A 19097-nucleotide genomic window follows, 5' to 3' on the forward strand; every position below is an offset into this window, starting at 1 on the left:
AAAAGGTTGTGGACCGCTGGACTAGATGACCTCCAAGGTCCCTTTCAACTGTTATTCTATATTCTGTATGTAATGTAATGCTTCTTTATTAATGTTTGTTATTTTTGAGGAAGGAAAAAAATAACCAAGGTGGCAAAAAAGAAAATAGGTTTTACAAGCATTATTGAATGAAGTAGAACCAAATTTGTTGCCTAATAATTTCCAATATTTCATTAGTTTTTATATAACTAAATATCTTGTCTTAAAACCTGCAAGTCATTGCTAAATCCAGTTAGCATACAAGTATCAAGACCATTATCTTAAAGAATTAATTTCTGACTTACAGCCAAAGAATTTTTTTTAACAATTAGAGTCTTTTGAAAAATAATAGTCCACTCCTAATGAAAAAATATAGGTCTCATGATATCAGGATTCAAACTCTGGAAAGATTGTGTGGTCCAGTTGCTGGCATTCCACAAACAAGTGCTGGTCCACAGATCAGGGGTTGGGGACCCCTGGTCTAGTCCAACCCCTGCCCAAGCAGGGAATCCTATACAATTTCAGACAAGTGGTTGTACAATCTCTTCTTGAAAATTCCAGTGTTGGAGCACCCACAACTTCTGGAGGCAAGTCGTTCCACTGGTTAATTGTTCTGTCAGGAAATTCTTTAGTTCTAGGTTGCTTGTCTCCTTGATTAGTTTCCATCCATTGCTTCTTGTCCTGCCTTCAGGCGCTTTGGAGAGTAAGTTGACTCCCTCCTCTTTATGGCAGCCCCTCAAATATTGGAATACTGCTATCATGCCACCCCTGGTCCTTCTCTTCGTTAAACTAGATATAGCAATTCACAGGACCGTTCTTCGTGCGTTTCTGCCTCCAGTCCCCTAATTATCTTCACGGCTCTTCTCAGACTCAACGTGTTTTATGGCCCCACCTCCTCCCTTGCCGGATTGGGCGCGTAAACCCAGCGGAAGCTCCGCCCCCTTTGCATCAATGTGACGATGTGATTTTGGCGCGCTTTCGGAAGAAGTCCCGTTCTCCGCCTTTGCTGTTCCTATTGGAGACGCCCGTTGGCTCTGAGGAGCGAAAGCCGCCAAGGATGCGAAGCCGCGAGGAGGTTGATGCCACGTTGCAGGTCGCTAAACTAAACCCCACGGAGCTGCTTCCGACGGTGCAGTGCCTCAGTTTCAGTCCGCAGGTCGATGCCGGAGATTACTGCCTTCTGCAACTGGAGCCGGAGCTGTGTCACGAGTTGGAAGCGGGGCGAAGGTATGCGCATGCTCGGCACTGCCCCCCCCCCCAGCGGTAGAGCGTGCGGCTGGCTTAAAAAAAAAAATAATCTGGCGACTCTAGAGCGACCCCTAGCACCTGGGAGGGTCAGCTGACCAAATTCAGGAAGGGAATTGTATCGTCCGCCTCTGCATGCTCAAGATGTGTTAGACCAGTGTTGCTCAAATTTGGGGAATTCTGGAAGTTGAAGTCCATACATCTTAAATTTGTCAAGTTTGAGAAACATTGCATTAGACCAAGAGTAGGCAACCTTGGCTCTTTTATGACTCGTGGACTTCAACTCCCAGAATTCCTGAGCCAGCCATGCTTTCCAGGAGTTCTCAACCTTGGCAACTTTAAGACTTGTGGACTTCAACTCCCAGAATTCCTCAGCCAGCTTTGCTTTGCTGGCTGAGGAATTCTGGGAATTGAAGTCCACAGATCTTAAAGTTGCCAAGGTTGAGAACCCCTGCTTTAGACTAAAGTTCATCCCGTTTCCGGTTTTTTTTTTTCCCCCTTGACTAAGCATTATGATACACATACCTGGAATATTGGGAGAAGTTCAACTGTACGTTTTCAGATGTATCAGCCTCCCATCTTTATTATTATATATTTTTAAACCCTTTGGTCAACACATTGTAGTTTAAACCTGGCTTATATGCATTTGTTTGATCCTGCAGCCTAGTGATCCGTGGAGAGAAACATGAACGTGCTGTGATGTGCAGTAAGGATAAGACTTATGACATGAAAATAGCAGATACTTCCAATATGTTGCTTTTTATTCCTTCCGGTGAAACTCCAGAGCAGCTTCGTGCAGGCAAGGCTACCACTAATATACTCCACCCTGAGGTATTGTGTACTTGAAAATTCTCCAGAGCAAATTAAAATCTTTGAAAAATCATTTCCCTTCCTTTTAAAAAATAAATAAATCATATTTAATCATTTTCCAAGGAGTTCAGATTTGTGGATGTGAGAGAAGCCTAGTTTATCCAGTGAATTAAGTCTGAGCATTGTGTGCTCAAGAGTTGCAATAAATATTTTAGTACTTAGACTTATAGTGTATAGGATAATAATTTAAAATAGGCATATCTATGAGTGGGATCTTGGATCTGAGAGCGTATAACAGCTGACTGAATTTGAAACTCCGTAATCTCTGGGAGGACATATATTATCCTTGGCTTAGCAGGAATGTGATGTTTGATAGGATGACTGGAAAATGACTGAACCAGATGAATGAGCCTTTTTTCCCTGTATGGCTCCATGATTCTGTGTTTACAGCAGTTATTTCTCCAAGAAAATGCAATAAAAAATAAATTAAAACAGTAGCTTTTGGAGAAATTTAAGTAGTAAAACTATAACATGGATACCAGCATAATTTTTCCCCTGCTTGTTGTCATCACACATTTTGGCAACCTACAGCTGGAGAAAGCAAGGTTAAGATTGCTCAAGTCCTCATTCTGTTTTCTCACTTAATAGGCCCTGCCATGCACTGATATTTTAAGACAGCGGCTGAGAAATAAAAACATATTTTTGCTTTAAAAAGTGGTAGTTGGGGAAAGAGATTTATAGTACTTTAGTGGACTGCAGTTCGCTGTATCCAGGGATGATAAGATGTCCAAAATATTTGAACAAATGACAATTGAATCTTCCTGGGTTAAAACAACCAGATGAGTTAACATCAGTGTTTCTCAACCTTGACAATTTTAAGGCATGTGGACTTCAACTCCCAGAATTCCACAGCCAGCAATTGTCAAGGTTGAGAAACACTGAGTTAAATGGAAGTGGAGCAAATATACCCAAAAGGATGAAGTTCTAAAGCAGTTTTTTTTGGCAGCTTGAAGATGTATGGACTTCAACTCCCAGAATTCTCTACCCAGTGTTGTGGCTGGGGAATTCTGGGAGTTGAAGTCCACACATATTCAAGCTGCCACAGTTGAGAAATGTTCACAAAGACAGTGTTTTTGTCATTTAACATGCCGAACATAGGGGCATTATGCTGTGTTCATTCTCTGCTGCTACTGATTGAGGCAGTTATATATGCAATTGTCAAATTTACAGATTAGTCTGGCAGTTCAAATGTTAGTTCTTGCTGTAGATTGCAGGCTTCTCCAATAATTTTTGGGAACTAAGAAGATGCCGGCCTAAATTGAAGAAACTCAAGAAACTTCTGTTGGAATATCCTTATGAAGGTCCAGATAGTGAAAAAGAGAGAATTGATACAAATTCAAAGGTAATCGTTATATAATGTAAGGATGAATGCATATATGAATGGAAAAGTTCTCATGAGCCAAGACAAGATAGAGTTTTTCACAAAGAGACATAAACTTTGTGCAAGAATAAAAATTAAGCAAGGCGTGAATTGCAATTAAAGAGTACTAACCAATATTGAATTCCCAAGAATGTATGTTTATATTATTTCCCCATATGGCCCATTGTAAAGAGTATGTTAAACATGTGTTCATGTATTAATTACCTAAACCTTTTAGTTTGGTGCAGAGGGCGACTACAACTTTCCACTCACAAATGTATTCTACTCTGTCTCTGGGATCCCAGTTGCTGTAGTTGAGATATTCATTATCAGTGGAGTAATATTTTTCTTTTAGCGGTTTCCAAGTGCATAACTTATTTATTTTATTTATTACATTTATATGCTGTCCATCTCACTATTCAAGTGCTCTGGGCGGTTTAAATTTCTCTCCTTCCAAAAATATAGTGTACAAAAATGGGCTCCATCTCTTTTGTGCCTTCAAAACCTGATAGGACTAAACATTTTAATTACATTTGTTTGCATGTTGGTGCTATTTAAAGTGGCAAAGTGGGTAGTGCTTGATTCATCTGTTAAAAGTCCTAAAATATCTTTCCAGCGCAGGTCTCAGCATGTGGCAAAATTCCTGATTCAATCCTTAACCAAGGAAAATTTCAGATACCTGAAATAAATGTAGCTTGGGAGAAGTAAACAGGGCTTACGAAAGCCTCATTCAGCCTCCAGCTTTATACTACCTAGTAATTGAAAGCTGTGAAAATAATATATTCATAATTAAATGTACAAATACAATTTTAAACTTTTATTTATAAAGCAATTCAAAGACACTCAGAATAGCATTCAGACTTAAGGAAGACATGTATCTTTTGTTTACTTCCTATAGTATACAACAGAAGACTTCTTGGATTTGGTCCAAGCAAGCGAGGAAGAAATAATGGATCAACTGAAAGTTCTGAAAACATGCAAAGTTCAAGGTAGTTTTAGCTATAAAATAGATCCTGTTTTATATGTCTCTTGGAATTCCTTATTTAAACAGAAAATTGCTTACTTCTACTGCAGCGATCCTCAACCTTTGTGGCTTGGCGGCCCAGTGGGGGGGGGGGGGAGGCGAGAGGGGAACCAGGCCACATGAGCTGTGGGCTGGCATTCATATGTGTGTGCGTGCAGCTCAACTTGTGCAAGTGGCAGGCCGGCACACTCATGCAGCCCGGTTGCAAATAGGCCGTGGCCCGGTAGTGAGCAGCGGTTTGGGGGTTGGGGACCCATGTTCTACTATATTTTACTATAATACAGTATATATTTGTGAGCCTTTGAGTCAGTGTAATATAGAATAACAAGTATGTTAAAACTGTTTGCAAGAATAGTGAGAATTTTTCTAATGTTTGACAGTTACTTTATTCACTTGCCATATTTCATTTTAGGAGACCAGAGAGATAATCATATAATTGTTTAAGAATCTTTTTTTTTTTAATTACTTGGTAAAATAGCAAAGCAGTTCCCCTCCGATAAAGGAAAATATTTTTAACTCTGGGTTGAAATGAGGGGACCTTAGTGTTGTCTGAGCTTGGTTGATTCCTTGCAGATGTTTCATCACCCAAACTAGGTAACATCTTCATTGCTACTGATGATGTTACCTAGTTTGGGTAATGAAACGTCTGCAAGAAAACAACCAAGCTCAGAGAGCACCAAGGACCCCTCACTTCCCCTTTTGACACTTTATACTGGTCTTGTTCTCTGCCTAACATAGAGTTATGTAACTAGACAACCAGAATATAGAACATAGCTGCGTAGATAGTTGAATTGTACTCTTCTGTGGAGATATTTGTATATGTATGCACATGCACACCTTTGAATTAATTTTGATTCCTGGCAATTGTCTGAACTAGTCCCCATGGTTTTCTTGGCAAGATTTCTCAGAAGTGGTTTGCCATTGCCTCCTTCCTAGGGCTGAGAGAGAGTTACTGGCCCAAGGTCATCCAACTGTCTTCATGCCTAAGATGGGATTTGAATTCACAGCCTCCTGGTTTCTAGCCTGGTGAATTAATACTAGACCAAAATGGCACAGTTGAGTGTGAAGAGAGAAAATAATTAGGCTGGCATCATGACCATTAAGCAGATAAAAGAGTAGGAAAAGATCAACAATGCACTTGGGCAAATAAAATATTTTTTTAGAATATACGCTAATGCTATTCTCTGCTTGCAGGATATTGGAGGATTCTAGACTTTGACTATGAGATGAAACTGTTGAATCACGTGACCCAACTAATATATTCAGAGTCCTGGTCATTCAATAAAGTCCCTTTAAGTATATGTGTTCAAGAACTTGGACCTCTAGAACCCAAGTAAAATATTTTATTTATGTGTATTTCATTCTAAAAGAATAAGGCTCAGCCCATTGTTTGTGAGAAGCTTTTGTTTCAATTGTTATATGTTTACAAAATGACTGTCTTCAGATTTAAAGCCAAAGAAGATAAGGCTGGATTCATGTGCCAGGTCTTTCCTTAATATGGCTTATTTACTAAATTAAGTGCAATTACGAGTTCATAAAATGCACTAAAACGAAAACCATGTTTTCCAAGCCATAATGGCTAGATTACATAATGTGTTAAGTTACAGCCCAAAAAGTACATCATGTTTATTGTGTGATATGTGAATTTAGTCTCATATGAAATTAGAAATCATATCCATCTTTTTTCATGGCAGATAAATTATAACTTTAATTGGAAGATACTGTTTTGATGAATATATTCCCATTTTTTACACATGCACAATTTTTCTAGTGAAATGGGGGAAAACAATTGTCAGGTTACCTTTGGTGCAAGGGAGTGGATCAGTCTTCAGCCTGCCTTATAAACTACCTCTAAGTGGTGTTATAAGTGCAGTTAAATATTTATCATATATTCAAAAGAACTGTATTAATAAATAATGTAAGAATAACCCTAGGTCAGGGGTAGGCAACCTTGTCTCTTTTAAGGCTCAGGAATTCTGGGAGTTGAAGTCCACAAGTCATAAAAGAGCCAAGGTTGCCTACCCCTGACCTAGGTAACTAGTTCTAAATCAAATTCTGTAGAGAACAGGCTTGTTTACATTTTATACTGAAATTAGGCACATTTTTATTTCAGAGAAATGATAGAACACATTCTGGAAAGTTATGGGAAAAAATACATGGATGAAGGTATGTTACCCTCATAAGTGCTTATTTTTAACAATGAAGTTGGTATGCCTGGTTTGAATATTCATTAGAACAGAATGGCAGGGTAAAATTGAATGAATGAATACATATGAATGAATACCTGAGAATGCCAGATTCAAGATTAAATTATTGAATTAATTCTGGTTATCTTGCAGAATGTAATGTTATTTTGAGGTTTTGATGGAAGTTTTTTAAAGATACATTTAAAGTGCATGCAACATATTTCTTTGTTATTTCTGATTTTTAATGCTCCTTATCAGGTGAGACTTACTTTGCAATGAATGAAGAGAAGGTGTGTAGAGCAATTGCACAAATGCTCTTGCAAAACGCTGTTAAATTCAACCTCTTGGAATTTCAAGAAGTGTGGCAGCAGAGTGTCCCTGAAGGAATGACAACTAGGCTGGATCAGTTAAAGGTAATGTGATATGAGAAGTGCCACTTCCATAAATGAGTTCAATATGCAGCATAAACTTGAAAATCCACAAGGAATAGGGTCAGATTAGGACTTCTGGGGAAGAAAATTCTAACCATGTTTATCCTAAAGCTGACTGGATGCTCTTGAGTCATTTGCATCTTTTAACCTAAGGTACATCATGAGGTTGACGTAAGGCTGAAACTTTAAGAAGTTCTCTCATTGGAAGAAAGAACAATACTGAAACATAGCAACATGTGCATTTTTAAATGTTTATTAAGTTCATATTTTAATCTACTCAATAAAGGTTTCCTGGACATATTCCAATTTTGATTTTATGTATTCAAGGGGTTGGCTCTTGTGGATAGATCTTCTAAACCAGAGATTATTTTCCTGCTGAATGTTGAAGATTTACCAGAAGATGATAATGAAAGATTTAAAAGCTTGTTCTCTATTCGGGAGAAGTGGACAGAAGCTGATATAGTTCCATATATAGAGTAAGTAGTATAATTGCAGTCCTGTAGCAGTTCACAAGCCGTAAGCCATCTTATGTATGCTGAATTTGGCAGCTACTCAAACACATCTAATTCTTGCTTTAGTTCACCATTAGAATTGAGGTATTTTTAGCCCATTGCAAGTATCTTTCTGTCACCAGCAGTTTCCTTATTTCTTTTTGCATTCTTTCTAACAATCGTTGCACATTAGTTCAAATTTTCCGCTAAGTCAAGATTGTATGCTACTGCTAGTTGACACTGTGTATTGAAATACAGTGTGTTGTTGATGATTTTGTAATTTGCCTTAGAATATTGAAATGGTTAAATGGTTTTGGAAATTACATTTTTAAAAAAAAATCTTCTCTTTTACAGAGACTTATGCTCAGAGAAGCAAACGGCTGGCACTCTTCTAACGAAATATGCTCGTTCTTCAATGCAGAATGGACTCAAAGTTTATAATTCAAGAAGACCTGTTTCATAAAACTTATTTCAGCTGAGTAGGGGCTGAAAATACTCTAAAGACTGTCAACTAGTAGAGCAATTTTTTCGCCAAATAGTTTAAGATGCCTCACAATTTTCTGTGAGGCATCTAATAATATTAGGAGTTCTTGAGAATTCTTTACTGTTGAAACTGATATTTCTAGAAAAGTGTAAATAGCAGTATATGAGTATTTCCTTCAACTCTTTTCTGTATTTTGTTTTAAATCTGTATTAAATTTTTAAAAATTGTATAGATTAAAGCACACATTATAAAGAAGATCAGTTTAAGAAAGAGAATGGTGTTTTTTTATCTTTCCTTTATATTACTAACATTTAAACTTGATCTTTCTTGAAAGAACTAAGTCAGTCTATCTGGACACAATTCTGCTATTTTGTTTGTAGCTTACAGAATTTCCAGACACTCTAGCTTTCAATTGATATTCTGGTATTTATAGTTCAACATAGTTGGAGCATATCTTTGTCTTTGCTTTATTTCCTTTTCTGATACCAAATTTTATGTGAGCTTTTTTGGGGGGGAGGGTTACTTTTTCTTTCTGAAGAGTCTTAAAAAATTAGATAAAGTGATGAATAAACCTAACTCAGTGATAATCTTAATTACTACCTGAAATCATCAGATTTGTAGGTAGTGTTCTACTGAATATTAGTTGCTTGGATACATACTACCTTGCCTGTGAATATCTCAGACATAATCTGGCTGTTAGCCTTGGAATCAGTGTACTGAATTTGTGGGGTGTTATTTTATTATTAAATTTTCTGCAAGACTGTGTGTCCCTCTCATCTTTCAGATTCTTTAATGATGTAGCCACTGGCATTGTAACTGAATCCATCCAGCTGGCGGTCTTTCCTGCCACCTTTCCCAGCATTATGGGCTTCTCTAAAGAGAGACATTGCATAATGTGTCTGAAATATGATGATTTGAGCCTGGTCATCTCTGCCTCATGTGAGAAATCTGGGTTAATTTGCTCAGTGATCCATTGGTTGGGAGTGTTTTGACTACTCGTGATCTATTCAGGAATTTTCCCTAACAACAAAGGCCATGGCTTTGCCCTGTGCAAGCACAGTTGCTGAATCTTTTTTCTGCTATGTCCATCTGTCTTATCCAAATTTCAGCTTCACAGGCATGCTGAATTTTAACACCCATAATGCTCAGGCAACATGACTAGTGCTGAGGATTATGGGAGTTGATGTCCAATATAGGAAAGGGCTGAAATAATCCAACCCCTGCTTAAGTAAGAGACCTAATATTGTGTGTGTGCATATGTATGTACACGGCTTTTTTTCTCATAGAACACCCAAAACGGAGTTCCGACACCTTTTTTGGATGGAACCTTGTAGGATAGGCAAGGCAAGGCGGGTTGTATGACGTGTGTGAATTCCAGCACCCTTTTTTTTTTTAAGAAAAAAAAGCACTGTGTATGTATAAAGAATTGGAATGGAAATGAGCTGGTCATATAGCAAGAAGAACTGATGGCAGGTGGACTAAGGCAGTCATACAATGGATTCCAATTGATAAAAAGCGTCCACGAAAAAGGCCTAAAACAAGATGGAGCAATAAGTCCTTTGAAGTCTTCTAATTCAACACCTGCTCAAATAGGAGACAACATAATAATATATATTATATTATATTAATTTTATTCTTATATATTGTCTCCTATTTGAACATGGATTAGATTAGACGACTTCCAAGGACTCTTTCAATTGTAATTCTGTTACTTATTCTTAACCTTTCCCTGTATATATAAATCTTATCTTTATGTCACTAAATCGCCTCCTTAAAATACTGGCTTCTAATTTAATTAATTAACCCTTCGGAAGCAACTTGAGCAATGAATGAGCAACGTTCCCCGCCGTCCGAAATACGCGCGAAATAATTCCCCACCAACGCTGAGCGCGATTGGTTTCGCCCAGCCAATCACGAACCACGGTAGCTCTCCCACACACCAATGGGCTCCCTAGTTTGGGACGCATGCGCGCTGCCTTTCTTTGAAACAGTTTCATTACTGCGCATGGGTCATTTCCTCCAGTTTCCCTTTCTTCGCTTCTCGCTTATCAGCAATTGTGGTTCCGGAACGGAAAGAAAGAGGAATTTACTGCAGAGAGGCTCTACTAGAACGAGAGTTTGACCTTTGTCCCGGGGTCAGAGATCAAGAGTCGCAAGGAATATGGCGCCCGTGTCTAACCAAAGGAAGGTGCCGATCGGGCGTGGGGAAGAGGTTTAAGGCGAGCTGCGTAACGTTGCTCATCTCCGTGGAGTTGCATAAGTAGAGACCTCTCTCGCCGGCCGGCAGCCTGAAAGGATACGTCCCTCGGACTCTCGTCTGGAGGTTTAAAAAGCCGCTGCTTTGAAGAATCTCCTGTTGCCTCCCGGAATACCGCTCGCTTTTCTCAGTGCTTCTCGTCACGGGCCGCCGCTTCCTCTCTGAACAAGCTTCCTTGTCTGTTGGAGAGCCCCGCCGATTATCCTTTCACGGTTCAGCTGGAGCCCCATTTCGTTGGAATCTTTCCCCCCCCACACACACACCAGCCTAACTTGCTGTGAATTGAAATCTCCAAACTTGCTTTAACAAAGTGTCCTGGACAGCCTGAGAAATACACCTTTTGAGAAGACTTGGTAGCTGGACATTCCCTTTACTTAAGCCAGGTGCTCCCCAGGGATCGGATCCAAAGGGTTGCTAAAAATCAAAAGATTATAATAGAAAAATCTCCTCACAATAAACCTAGAAATATTGTAAGATTACCTTGAAGTGATTCCGACCGGATCTGTAGTTGGAACATAAATTCAGCCATGGGGATTGCTTTAGTGAACATTGCTAACAATTGAGCCTAGAAATATTTGGTGATACTATACAATTTGCTGTTATGAAGAGGAATCTGAGAAGCCTCTGCATTGCATAACTAAATGGCTGTAGAAAATGTTTTAACAGTTTGGTTTGGATGCCAGGAACTGCTACTTATAAGAGGAATCTTTTAAATACAACAATATAAATCTGCCAATATAACAAGAAAAAGCTTTTTAAAGAAGATACGGCTCCTTGCTTTATAGCATATAATTAGATCATGTTATAATCTTGAATATGAAGTGTAAATCAGTGTTACTAGGTTTCTGATTTTAAAAAAATGTTTAAATAACTCCTTGATTATATGCATTTCTTATGTTATTTTTCCATTTTTAAATGGGTGATGATGCCTCTGGATGTCTCTTTGGGCTGTTTTGCTGCCAAAAATGCTTTCTTACAAAGAACTTGTCAAAACAGGAAGAATTGAAACTACTTCTGTAAAGACCGCTAAAGAGGATGGTGATATGTGTTTGATTTTCACCAAAATTTAGTGCTTCTTTTCATCATGAACAGAAAGAAAGGAGACAAGGGATTTGAGAGTCCAAGACCTTATAAATTATAAGTATATTTATAATTATGGGTTTTTAAAGCTATCATGGAGTATCATTGAAATGTCCAAAATTTATATATATATTTTTTGAAGGCTGGTATAAACAATAACAAAAAAGAAAATTGTTGAACTTGTATTTTAACAAATAGATATCAATTTCATATAAAACAGAATTCATCTTTATGGAAGGGGCTCTGCTACATCTGAGATATATGCAGCATATATCCTGCAAACAATTTGTATTGGATTTTTAATATGGGCTCTATGAATTATTCTAAGATTGTTTAAGGTTAACGTAAATACAGGTGGTCCATGGCTTACAACAGTTCATTTAGTGACCATACAAAGTTAAAATGGCATTAAAAAAAGTGGTTTATGACCATTTTTCACACTTAGTACTATTGCAGCATCCCCATGGTCACATGATTAAAATTCAGATGCTTGGCAACTGACTCATATTTATGGCGGTTGCAGTGTCCTGGGGTCATGCCATCACCTTTTGCGACCTTCTGACAAGCAAAGTTAATGGGGAAGACAGATTCATTTAACAACCATGTTATTAACAACTGCAGTGTTCCCCTTAATTGTGGCAAGAAAGATCATAAAATGGAGCAAAATGCACTTAACTGTCTCACTTAGCAACAGAATTTTTGGGCTCAGTTGTGGTTGTAAGTCGACTACCTGTACATTTAACAACTTTCTATGTTTCACACCAGTTCTTATACGTATAAGGTATTGCACTGATTTCAGCATGAGAGCATACTTTGATTATTTATTGCTGTATATGGTTATTCTGTGGTCAGTCAAGAAAGATGAGACAATTAAGAATTTGGGGATAAATCAGCACGACATGTATGCTTGGACAATTGAAATCTGGAAATTTTTCACTGACGTTCTGATAATTATCTGAAATTTGGTGAGAAAGGAAAGCTCTAAGTGTGTCAGTGAAACAATTTACCTACCTAGTTTAAAACATTAACATTTCTGAACTGTTTTTAGTGAATGAAAATGAAATTTCAGTATATTTATACTGTTAGTGCTGAATGTATTTTATATTTACACATAGTATACTGTATATATATCTCTTTCATTAAATGTGAAATAAAGCATAATGAAAATACTTTTTGTCTAGGCTTAACTACTCTTGGATGAAACATTCCAAGAAATTTTTATAGGCCTCTTAAAATACTAGGTTATGCACAACACAGCCCAAAAGACGAGTTAAGAATTTGTCTTTATTACCAAATGTCATATATGTCTCTAAATCTAGATTTATCAAAATCTTTATTTATTTTGAATTTTCTTTTTTCCCCAGCACAACCCATCAGGTGATTTGCATCAATAGCATAAATTTTCAGAGAAGATCTGTTGTCGTAAGTATGCTAAGAAGAAAGCTTACTAATGGATATGAAACCCTTCCTTCCTTCCTTCCTTCCTTCCTTCCTTCCTTCCTTCCTTCCTTCCTTCCTTCCTTCCTTCCTTCCTTCCCCACCCATCTTGCTATTGAGAGCAATTTAGTTTCTGCATCTCCAGTAGGCTCACTTAAAAAACAGATCAAAGAGAATTAATGCCCTGTGGCATAGATGATGGATGGACATATGTACTGGCTTCACACTTGGTACTTTAATGATTTTGTCTTCAGTTAATCACAATTAGCTGCTTCAGAAATCAGAGGGGTGCCATAGTGAACAGACTGAGCAAGTTGGGGCAAAACTGAATTTCTCTCTTCTACCTGGTCTCAATTTTCCTAATTTCTTATCCCTCCCTCCTCTATTTTACCTCAGATGCAAATGTATCAGCATTGCATATCACAAGTTTTCTTTATGTTTAGATCACATCAAACCAACTGTTCCTTGCACAGATTGATTTGTGCACATCTTGGTTTCATAAAAAGCAAATAACTTTGATTATAAGCTTTTTGAGTTTAAAACGTGCTAATTATATAAAGAATATCTGACAATGGGGTTTCTTTTTGTTTTTTGGTAGGGCTATGTGGAGCTGACAATATTTCCAACAGTTGCAAACCTGAATAGAATTAAACTGAACAGTAAGCAATGCAGGATATATAGAGTTAGAGTCAATGATTTGGAAGCAGCTTTTATATATAATGATCCAACACTAGAAGTTTGTCACAGTGAGTCAAAACAGTAAGTAACAGGTCATATTGATTAATCTTGTAGTCATTATCAATGATTTTCACGACAGAATATAAATTGGATTTTAGAACTATAGATGCCTTCTAAATCAGCACCCCCCCCCCAATCTTTTGGGCACCAAGGACCTGTTCCGTGGAGAGAGGTTTTTCATGGACCGAAGGGGGCATTGTTTCGCATGCTGCCTGCATCCCATGGATGGAGCTTTGTTTGTTTGAGAGGCCCTGTTTCTGGATTGCCGTGGTCCAGTGCCAGTCCAAGGGCTGGGAGTTGGGGACCCCTGTATTATGGGATAGTGAATGATTTTCTTAAAACACTTCACATGCTCTGTGGTTATTGAATGGCTTTTCCAGGATGATAGAAGAGCTGCTACATAAAAGTATCATTTTAAAAATACAGTAATTGGTGGAAGGGTTTATTACTTTGGAATGTTGTCTTATGTTATTTTTGGGAGGAGCTGCTTCCAAAATGTGAATTGCCTTTTCTTAATCAAGTTTTTTTTCTGAAACTTGAAATCTGCTAATTCACATTACAGGCGAAACCTCAACTACTTTTCCAATGCCTATGCTGCTGCAGTCAGTGCTGTGGATCCAGATGCTGGAAATGGAGAGTTGTGTATTAAGGTGCCATCAGAGCTTTGGAAGCACGCTGACGGTACAGTACACTGTCATATAGATTTGTGAAATACTGGTTTTATTTATTTAGATGTATTTATTCAATTGCTATAGCCACCCAACTCTCAACCAAGTAAGCACAGGTAGTCTTTGATTTATGACCACAATTGAGCCTGAAATATCTGTTGTTAAGCAAGGCAATTGTTAAGTGAGTTTTTCTCCAATTGTGATTTTTTTTTTGCCACCATTTTTAAGCGTATCACTGTATTTGTTAAGTGAATTGTGGTAATTAAGCAAATCTGGCTTCCCCCGTTGACTTTGATTGTTGGAAGTCAGCTGGGAAGCTTACAAATGGTGATCACATGACCCTGGGACACTACAATGGTAGACGGTCACTAAATGAATGGTTGCATCCCCACAATCATGTGACCAAAATCTGGGCGCCTGGCAACCAACAAGTTTTTCCTTTTTTCAGTACTGTTGTAACTTTGAATGATCACTAAATGAATGATTGTAAGTGGAGGACTACCTGTATAGATTTAGGATTTAGTTAGTATTCCTACTTTCAGAATCCTAATTTTCTCTTTCCAAATATGTTAATATTGTAAATAGAGAATTCTCTTGAAAGCAATGATGAATGTATACATTTTAAAGCAATGGTCTTTTTTTTTTTTGTTGCTACAGAATTAAAAGTGTTAAAGATTCACATCAATTTTTCTTTGGATCAGCCAAAAGGAGGTCTGCATTTTGTGGTACCTAATGTGGAAGGCAGCTTGGCAGAAAGAGGCGCCCATGTTTTCTCTTGTGGTTATCAAAACTCTACAAGGTGAGATTTGGACAGTCTTATTTTCCTAGTAGAAGTAATTTTCCTACATGTGCATTTCTCTGTGTATGTGAGAAAGTGTTGAAACAAGCCCATTTTGCTTCAGAGTTGTTTCAGAATATTTAAGGATTTCTAAGCCACGAGAAAAAAGAAATAGCCATGAATATATCAACAAGGAATATTCTGTCTACTGCAATTTTTCAAAACAAAGGTAGATAGCACTGTGTAGTTCTTTCATACATAACGATATAAATTTATTTTTCTTTTCTATTTATTTCTTTTCATTTGATGATGCACCATCAAGTCACTATCAACTCTTAGCAACCACATAGATTCTCTCCATGACAGACTGTCCTTAACTTGATCTTTGAGGTCTTCCACCTGAGTCCATCCATCTTGCTGTTGGTCACCCTTTTTTCCTTCCATCTTTCCCAACAGTAGAGTCTTCTCCAGACAGCTAAGGCTTCACATAATGTGCTCAAAGTAGGGTAATTTAAACCTGGTCATTTGTGTCTTGAATGAGAACTCTGGATTGATTTGTTCAGTTTGTTTGTTTTCTTGGCTATCTACTGCATTCTCCAGTTTCTACTCCAAAGTCCAATACATGAATACTCTTCCTATCCTACTTCTTTAAAGTCCAACTTTCAGTTGCATGGAATGTTACAGGGAATTCCATGACTTGAACGAGTCTGATCTTTGTGGTAGAGACATGTCCCGGTATTTAAATAATTTTTCCAAAGTCTTCATGGTTGCTGAACCCAGTGCTTGCCCATTGCATATGTCTTTCCTGTTGTTCCCTTGCTGTTGACAATTGATCCAAAAAGTCAGAAGCTATTGAAATCTTCATTCTTAGTTCTAAGGGTGGGAAATTCTTGGCGTTGAAGTCCACACATTTTAAAGTTGCCAAGGTGAAAAGCATTGTTCCAAAGTATCTTAGATGTTGACATTTCTACTATACAGTATTTTAGAAATACTCATTTCACCTTTGTTTCAATTCTGTTGAATTGGTTGCTATTTTTCTTGAACTAATGTAGAGAGCTTTTACTTTTTAGTAATGTACAGAAAATTACGTTTGAAGTGGGACATTTTAAAAGTGCTCAAAAGTATAAAATTGGTAGTATGGTAGTTCTGTTTCTTACAGTAAATATTCAGTATTGCCTTAATCTATTGTTTTTCAACTAGTTCAGACAAAACTAGTATTCAGATAAAACTATTACTATTATCCTTGCTGTGTGCAAGTTTTTAAGATTATACTATTAAGCTGTAGACTTCGATGGTTTTACTCCATCTGTTAATGCAACTATGGCTTCTCTTTATTGTGCAAAGACTAATTATTTTTTCAACTTTCTCTCTAGGTTCTGGTTTCCTTGTGTTGATTCGTATTCAGAACTCTGCACATGGAAACTGGAATATACCGTTGATGCCACAATGGTGGCAGTCTCAAACGGTGATTTAGTGGAAACTGTGTACACTCATGACATGAGAAAAAAGACTTTCCACTATATGCTGGCAATACCTACTGCTGCTTCTAACATCTCTTTGGCTATTGGACCATTTGAAATTCTTGTCGATCCATACATGCACGAGGTAATGCTTTTGGATGAATTTATTTGATTTAATATTGAGGTAGATTTGTGTTAGTGTGATGTTTTGGTAATGCAATTGAGATACCATTTTTGTTGTATTATTAGTCATATACAAATTTTAAGAGAACTAGTTTTAATACAGTATATATTGTTGGCAGTTTTTAATTTTCAAAGCTAGAATTGAATAAAGAGGCAAAATAAATTGATAACAAATTTCGACTGGCCTTTGTTCTTTTTGGTTTTTTTTTGGCAGAAAACAGTAAAATTTCATTAATTGTCATATACTTGATACCATACAATTTCCCAGGTTTAGTTTAATGTTACTTTTTACTATATACAACTTATTTGCCATAGTTTAAGACCATTCATTGAGGGCTATCAATAATGTCCTATCATTAATGTCCTTTCTAAAGTATTCGAATATTATGTTCAGTAGGACATGCTAAACATTGCTGAGTTAAGTTATCCCTGTTCTTGCTCTAATTACAATCTAATTATTCAATTACTTGTTCAGTTCTTTTTATTATTTATTCTAGGTCACCCATTTTTGTTTACCTCAACTTCTTCCTCTGCTCAAACATACTACGTCGTATCTCCATGAAGTATTTGAATTCTATGAAGAGATACTTACTTGTCGTTACCCTTACTCCTGCTTCAAAACAGTTTTTGTAGATGAGGCCTATGTTGAAGTAGCTGCTTATGCGTCTATGAGCATTTTCAGGTTGGTATTCATTATTACAGTAACCCATTGCAAACCTAGCCCTGTCTGAACAAAAATTAGCATGATTTGTTTAAATTGGGCTGTCCTTAAAGATGACTTCAAAACTGCAGGTGATACTGAATGCAGCTCTTTGCTTGCTAGTCAGTAAAATAACCTCTGTTTGTAAGAGATTGGTTGCCAGTAGGTTTCCAAGTTCAGTTTAAGGAGCTACTGATTATAAAGTACTACCTAACTGCCTTCCTCAGAAAGGGGGGTTCTTGGTGCTCTCTGAGCTTGGTTGTTTTCTTGCAGATGTTTCATTACCCAACTAGGCAATATCATCAGTGCAATGTTACCCTAGGTTGGGCAATAAAAGTCGTCTTGTTGTTGTGCCATATCTGTTATCGGATGTTGGCGATCCTGTTTTTATTAGCAGCCACATGAAAAAGTGCTGCTGAATTTTGTCCAAACCAATTCCTTAAATTTTGAAGCCACGATGTTCTTCTGCCTGGACCTCGTTTTCCTTCAATCTTTCCCTGGAAGATTAAATGGAGTATGCCGTATTTTTCTGGGTGTCGCATCACATGTCCAAAATATTCTAATTTTTGTTTTTTAATTGTTTTGATGATTTCCCTTGGCTTTCCCAGGCAGCTTATCACCTCCTCATTTCTGATCTTGTTAACCCAGCTTATATGTAACAGCCGCCTGTAAATCTACATTTCAAGTGCTTCTAGTCTCTTCAGGTGGCCTTCTGTCAGAGACCAACTCTCTACTCCATAGAGCAGGATAGAAAAAATATAAGACTGATTTTCAGTCTTAGGCTTATGTTGTGACTGCAGAAGACCTTTTTCATTTTGAAGAAAATAAAAGAGAAAAAATAAAAGTCTGCAGGGAAACAACCAAGCTCAGAAAACACCAAGGATCCCTCATTTCATTCCTGAGCTACAAATATTCTCCTTTGTTGGTCTTCAAATAGATTCTGATTTCCCTTTGAAGTCCAACAGAGAATGCTTCAGGGGTCCATCTAGAAGAGGTCGGGGGTTGGGATAGTCCCAGCAGCAGTATGTAAACATAAGTTTTTGTAAGAAGTACCTGGGCATCAATTATATATCACAGCTACTAATTATACAAAGCTACAAATAAAATAGTTTGTTTATATTTGTATAAAAACTGCTTGCTTTTCTAATTTTTCCCCATTTTATGTTTACTTTCTTATGTTTTTAAATTAGTACAAATCTTTTGCACAGTGCTATGATAATAGATGAGACTCCTCTAACCAGGAGATGCTTGGCTGAAGCCCTAGCCCAGCAGTTCTTTGGCTGCTTTATATCTAGAATGTCTTGGTGAGTAAATGGATACCTTGGAGAAAGAATTTTGCATTTGAGTACTTGAAAGATTAGCGTAATGCTAAATATAAAGAAGATTAGTATTATACCATTATGGGTTTCATGAATAATTCTGAAAATCATGATTGATAGCTCTGCTGAATTTACTTAGACCAGGGGTAAGCAACCAGGGGTAAGCAACCTTGGCTCTTTTATGACTCGTGGACTTCAACTCCCAGAATTCCTGAGCCAGCAATGTCAAGTCAAGGAAAAAAAAAACACAGAAACGGGATGAGCTTTAGTCTAATGCAGGGGTAGGCAATTTTGGCTCTTTTATGACTGGCTCAGGAATTCTGGGAGTTGAAGTCCACGAGTCATAAAAGAGCCAAGGTTGCCTACCC

The 19097-nt window shown here is 37.4% G+C and overlaps 2 protein-coding genes across 3 annotated transcripts in view; both read left to right on the forward strand.

Annotated features, from left to right (window-relative positions):
- The first annotated feature begins 707 nt into the window (after positions 1-707).
- DSCC1 (DNA replication and sister chromatid cohesion 1) lies at positions 708-8872 on the forward strand. The gene is made up of 9 exons (XM_039365084.1): positions 708-1245; positions 1926-2094; positions 3341-3475; positions 4392-4482; positions 5712-5850; positions 6631-6683; positions 6962-7116; positions 7462-7610; positions 7980-8872. Exons 1-9 carry the CDS (start codon positions 1076-1078, stop codon positions 8086-8088), a joined length of 1170 nt encoding a protein of 389 aa, XP_039221018.1. The 5' UTR covers positions 708-1075; the 3' UTR covers positions 8089-8872.
- Positions 8873-10114: 1242 nt separating this feature from the next.
- Positions 10115-19097, forward strand: part of TAF2 (TATA-box binding protein associated factor 2) — a 53167-nt gene continuing 44184 nt past the window's right edge. The window contains exons 1-8 of one of the 2 annotated variants that reach the window (XM_039365062.1): positions 10115-11503; positions 12814-12868; positions 13482-13642; positions 14184-14302; positions 14947-15088; positions 16441-16672; positions 17208-17392; positions 18601-18714. In XM_039365062.1, the coding sequence (XP_039220996.1) occupies positions 11451-11503; positions 12814-12868; positions 13482-13642; positions 14184-14302; positions 14947-15088; positions 16441-16672; positions 17208-17392; positions 18601-18714 (1061 nt within the window). In that variant the 5' untranslated portion in view covers positions 10115-11450. The remainder of the gene's footprint in view (positions 11504-12813; positions 12869-13481; positions 13643-14183; positions 14303-14946; positions 15089-16440; positions 16673-17207; positions 17393-18600; positions 18715-19097) is intronic. The other variant, XM_039365063.1, reaches the window with a different exon arrangement.

The sequence above is a fragment of the Crotalus tigris genome, unplaced genomic scaffold, assembly GCF_016545835.1.
Source record: "Crotalus tigris isolate CLP2741 ecotype Arizona unplaced genomic scaffold, ASM1654583v1 scf7180000019953.484404808:943566, whole genome shotgun sequence".
In the NCBI taxonomy this organism is placed as follows: Eukaryota; Metazoa; Chordata; class Lepidosauria; order Squamata; family Viperidae; genus Crotalus; species Crotalus tigris.

What these genes read in the sequence shown, in the direction of transcription:
- DSCC1 (XM_039365084.1), top strand. Translation starts at nt 1,076, where the DNA reads ATGCGAAGCCGCGAGGAGGTTGATGCCACGTTGCAGGTCGCTAAACTA. An exon ending in CTAATATACTCCACCCTGAG is followed by an intron (nt 2,095 to 3,340) that starts GTATTGTGTACT and finishes TTCTTGCTGTAG; the next exon opens with ATTGCAGGCTTCTCCAATAA. An exon ending in GAAAAAATACATGGATGAAG is followed by an intron (nt 6,684 to 6,961) that starts GTATGTTACCCT and finishes GCTCCTTATCAG; the next exon opens with GTGAGACTTACTTTGCAATG.